General features: G+C 41.7%; 1 protein-coding gene across 1 annotated transcript in view; it reads left to right on the top strand.

The window, feature by feature from the left end:
* Positions 1 to 5,023, top strand: part of C6 (complement component 6) — a 44,343-nt gene that overhangs the window by 15,183 nt on the left and 24,137 nt on the right. The window contains exons 6-7 of the mRNA XM_006774552.2: positions 1,448 to 1,648; positions 3,698 to 3,938. Coding sequence (XP_006774615.1) covers positions 1,448 to 1,648; positions 3,698 to 3,938 — 442 coding nt within the window. The remainder of the gene's footprint in view (positions 1 to 1,447; positions 1,649 to 3,697; positions 3,939 to 5,023) is intronic.

Genomic DNA, 5,023 nt, shown 5'->3' with positions numbered 1-5,023 from the left:
GACCTGGATGTTTCCCAGTTTTATCTCATTTCTCAGCACTGCTTGTCTGTGAGCCTACCTACCCTCCCACCAAGCTAATGAATGTGTGGTCAGATTTTCTCTGAACTTCTGCCAGGGTACCCAAACCCCCTTCCTTACATGACAACATCTTTTTCTTTAAGCTGACACATCTCTCGTGTGAGAGCTAGTTCATGAAATAAAATATTTGTAATCTAAGTTTTTTAGAGGCATGGTGCAGAAATGTCAGCAACTATAGCTAAATATGATTGCATTGCTTCAGCGTTAAGAGCTTTAGTCCTGGACATTTTAAATGCTAAGTGGTGTGCAATGCAATATCTGAAAGTAACATTGAACTTTTGACTATATTTTACTGTTGAGCAAGAACTTTTTGCAGTGGAGTTATTTTATCTTTCCTCGAATAATTGTGCAAGCTATTTAATTGTGACATATGGTTTGCCTCACAGTGTATTTGAATACTGAATATTTTAAAGCAAGAAGAAATTTATCCATTGTGAACCAGACAAGCATCTTTCACATAAACAAGTACTCTTCAATTTGCTTTGCAACCTTTTTATAATTTATCTATTATTCTCTTCTTACTGGTATAAACATAACAAGTATTTAGCTATTTTTAAAATTAGCTCCATTAGTGATCAACCAAAGGACTTGTATGCAGGCATATAAGCATAACCCATGGACACAGACAGTTGCGGGTGAGGCCATGTGCTGGGGGATGGGAGCAGCCAGGGAGAAGACAATGGGGAGGGGAAAAGGAGACGTGTGTAATACTTTAAACAATAAAAAGTAAACAAATTAATTAATTAATTTAAAAACTCAGCTCCACTAGATTTTTCTCTTCTTCTAAGACCAAGCTAGTGAAGACTCATAACCACCCACCAGGCAGAACCAGTTGATCATTTGTCCTCTGCCTTGTAGACATGACCAGTAGAGTGCTGATGCCCAACACTGAATCAGGCTAGCAGGGATGGGGATGATTCCAGAGCAGGATCACACAGGACCTGCCCTCTCCTTTTCTAGGCCTTACTATTCTGAAAGATATCTGAAATCAGATGGCAAGCTACATCAAATTCACAGGCAGAATGAAAATAGTCCTCCTTGCATATTAACCCATTACATCTCAGCTTGAGTCATTTCCGTGAGCTAGACTTTCCTGGTATTATCTCTCTGGATTTTATAGTTATTTGTGACAATTCCCTGGGCAGCACAATCTTCATATATTGAATTAAGTATTTGTGATGGTCTTTCTCCCTAGCTAAACTACCAACTCCCTGCGGGCAGGAGCTAATATTATTCCGTGTTCTCTAGCAAAATGAGTCCTCAGTAAAGATTCATTGAATGCATAAATGAATGATCATTGCATTAGATCTTTACAAGTAGCTCCAGCATTTCCTACATTCTGTTATATTTCATATGGACTTTTCTCCAGGTGGAAATTAAAGAAGATGATTTGAAAACAGAGTTCTATACAGATTTAACTCCTATTGGAAAGAGTAAAGATCAAAAAAGCTCAGCTTCGAACAAAGAAGACAGGGGTCTTCATGTGCCAATTTTTTATTCCTCAACACACAGTCAGTCCTCCACCCAAAATTCTGCTTTCAAGGAAGCCATTCAAGCTTCCCACAAAAAGGTAAAAAAAAAAAAAAAATGGTTCCTGGTCTTTTTATTCTTTCCTGAAAATTAATGCCAATTCCAGCAATCATGGGATGAGAAGGGGGCGGGGGTTGATATCCAATCAGTAGGATTTCAAACTCATATTCAAATAGCTTTAGTGTTTTTTCATGGTGTTTTATCCCACTTCAAAAATTATGGAGGTCATATGTATAATGATGCTTCCTTTTTGCATGTGTTTGGCTATGTTTATGGTTGTGTTCTTGGTCTTACTGGTTTAAGTGTATGTATTTCTTGCAAACCACATGTCACAGAACTTTGCTTTTTGAATGTAATCTGGTGGTGTCAGGCTTTTGCTAGGGAAATTCGGCCAACTTACATTTAGTGTTCTCACTGAGATATTTAAGCTTGCTTTCCTCCCATTTTGAATTTTTTTCTTATTCATTTCTGTTGGGTGCTGTTTCCTGTTTCTTCTGCCATCTCTTTCATAATTGGGCTTATAATCTGTTTCAAAGTCAAAATGCCAGTTTTCTCAGTAAGAGTTAGTGCTTTTCCCATTTGCTTTACAAAAAAAGATCTCACCGAATGTTGAACTGGATCATTTGTGGTTAATAACTTACCGTCACGTAACCTTTTGGCCTATGACAGCCAATTCAAGTCGCCAGGACTGACAAATGCACTGACAGGCGGAGCGCCCGGAGGTGCTCCTGCTCAGCTGAATTACCAGTTTCACTTCCATTTCCCACAATTCAGTTCTTACTGCTGCCTGGAAGTTTTGAGCCATTCATTTCAATGGCCAAATCTCAACAGGTATTACAGATCTCCAGGGAGTGAGTACGCCCCTTAGTAAAAGCAAAATGCCCCTCCTACTTTCAAAAGCCAGGGTTCTATGACAAAAATCAGGTTTTCAACTTAAAAATAGACTTAATGCCCCTATAAAATGGAAGGTCCACAAGGGCAAGACCTTGGCCTTGTTCACTTCTGTGGTCTAAAGCGCTGGAGGCAGGAAGGTAGAGAGGAGGGAGGAAAAGAGAAGGGAAGTGGGGAAGGGGATGGTGACTCCTTTTCAATCCTGGGATTATTGTTTTCCTTCTGTGGAAGCAGCCATTGTGTGCCATGATTACAGCACACAGGAAGATGGCTCTTTAATAATTTAAGGTTATTATGAAGTTCTTTTGCTAAAATGTACTCTGCTTCCTGTGTGTTTTTTTTCTCAAACACTATAATTTGGTAAATTGAGAAATTAGATAAAGTGTATAAAAATGTTTTAAAAGAGCAGTTACATGGATACACTTATAAAACTCAGTGGCTGTGTAGAAGAACAATTTAATGGAATGAAGTTTGGAGCATAATAACTAACCACCTAATCCTAAACCAACCCGACATAACAAGAAATGATTTTTTTTAAAACCTTCAAACAAATATTTTTGCTTTTGAGTGGAGGAGAGAGAATATAGATAATTTGGGTTAATTTTGCCTCTTAGTGATTTTGAATCATAGCATTTGGGTTGATGTTAAGCTGAAGGGTGTGAAGTCACAGGGCACAGCCCTCATCTGCACACCAGAGGACATTTCGTGGGTAACAGGCGTAGAGAATTTAAAAGCTTTTTCCTGGTTAGTGACAAAGCTGGGACTTGAGTCTCAGTTGCATAACTTGCAGTTGAAAACTCGTTGCATAATCCCTTTTCAATTATTTGCACTGGCAAGGCTTTCTAAATAAAAACTCAGTAGGGATGCAGCCATGATTGACGATCAAGAGAAAAAGATTTGTTTTTCTGAGAACAGCTCTCTCTTTGGTAGGGAACATAAGCGTCATCACACAGTGTACATCGTTGAGATCATCTCATCTTGTTTAGCGCTTTCTATGTCTCAGGAAAAGGAACTGGACAATAACGTGAAAATTATAATTTTGCACGTGAGAACATGCAATAGCGAGTTAAAATTGTCATATTAGATTGAAATGAAGCGAATGCTAAATAGATGACAGTTAAGTGCTTGGTACCTAACAACAAGCTTTCATTGTGTTTAGTCATCTTTCCTTTTCACTCTTTTCTCCTCTTCCATTTAGGATTCCAGTTTTATTAGGATCCACATGGTTATAAAAGTCTTAAACTTCACAATGAAAAGTAAAGACCTGCAGCTTTCAAATGTCTTTTTAAAAGCCCTTAACCAACTGCCTCTGGACTACAACTACGCCCTGTACAGCCGGATCTTTGAGAACTTTGGGACTCACTACTTCACCTCTGGCTCCCTGGGTGGCGTGTATGACCTCCTCTACCAGTACAGCCGAGAGGAGCTGAAGAACTCGGGTATGCTTACCTCGCCCCCTTTTTCATAAGCTGATCTGGTCACAGGTGATGTCTTTTTCTCTTATTGTATCATTTTCATTCTTTTCTATGAACCTTCATTAGACCCGTCTTTATTTTCAAAATGACATGAAGAACAGCCAGAAGTACAAAGTCAAGGAAATAAAACAAAAATAGTAAATTAGGACCAACAAAGAAGGAAAAATATATATGTGTAACATCTTTGATGGGGCATCAGATTTGTCTCTGAATTTTCTGACATTTAGGAAGATCATAAGCGACTCAGTATTGGTGACCTAAAGAGTGTGCCCTTACCCCAAAGTCAACAAGATTTGTCCTGGAACTAAATCCTAAAGGATCATTGACTTACAGCATTTTTATAGGTGATAATAATTTTATAGAACAACTAGAGGCCCGGTGCACAAAAATTTGTGCACTCGGGGGGAGGGAGGATCCCTCAGCCCAGCCTGTGCCCTCTCGCAGTCTGGGATCCCTCGGGAGATAATGACCTGCTGGCTTAGGCCTGCTCCCGGGTGGCAGAGGGCAGACCCAATCCCTAGGTGCAGCCCCTGGTTGGCCTCAGAACAGGGCTTACTGGGGAGTTGGGGCACCACCCCCTGTCATGCACAGAGCAGGGTGGATCAGGAGGTTGTCATGCCACCTTCAGTCACGCTCAGGGTATGGCCGATTGCGGGGTTGGGACACCGCCCCCTGTCACACTCAAGGCAGGGTCGGTGGGGAGGTTGTGGCGCCACCTCATCACGCACAGAACAGGGCCAATCAGGGGGTTGGGGCACCACCCCCTGTCATGCACAGAGCAGGGCCAATCAGGGGGTTGGGGCACTGCCCCCTGTCACACACAGAGCAGGGCGGATAGGGAGGTTGTGGCCCCACCCCCTGTCACACACAGAGCCACAGGGCAATCAGGGGGTTTGGGCTCTGCTCCCTGTAATGCTGATCTTGGTGCTGGGAGGCCTCGCGGCTCCACTGATCCCGGTGCTGGGAGGCATATTACCCTTTTACTATAGAGTATAGAGGCCTGGTGCACAGGTGGGGGCAGGCTGGTTTGGCCTGACGGGTTTCCTGGA

This window comes from Myotis davidii, unplaced genomic scaffold, assembly GCF_000327345.1.
Source record: "Myotis davidii unplaced genomic scaffold, ASM32734v1 scaffold348, whole genome shotgun sequence".
In the NCBI taxonomy this organism is placed as follows: Eukaryota; Metazoa; Chordata; class Mammalia; order Chiroptera; family Vespertilionidae; genus Myotis; species Myotis davidii.
This window is presented reverse-complemented; position numbering and strand designations above follow the sequence as displayed.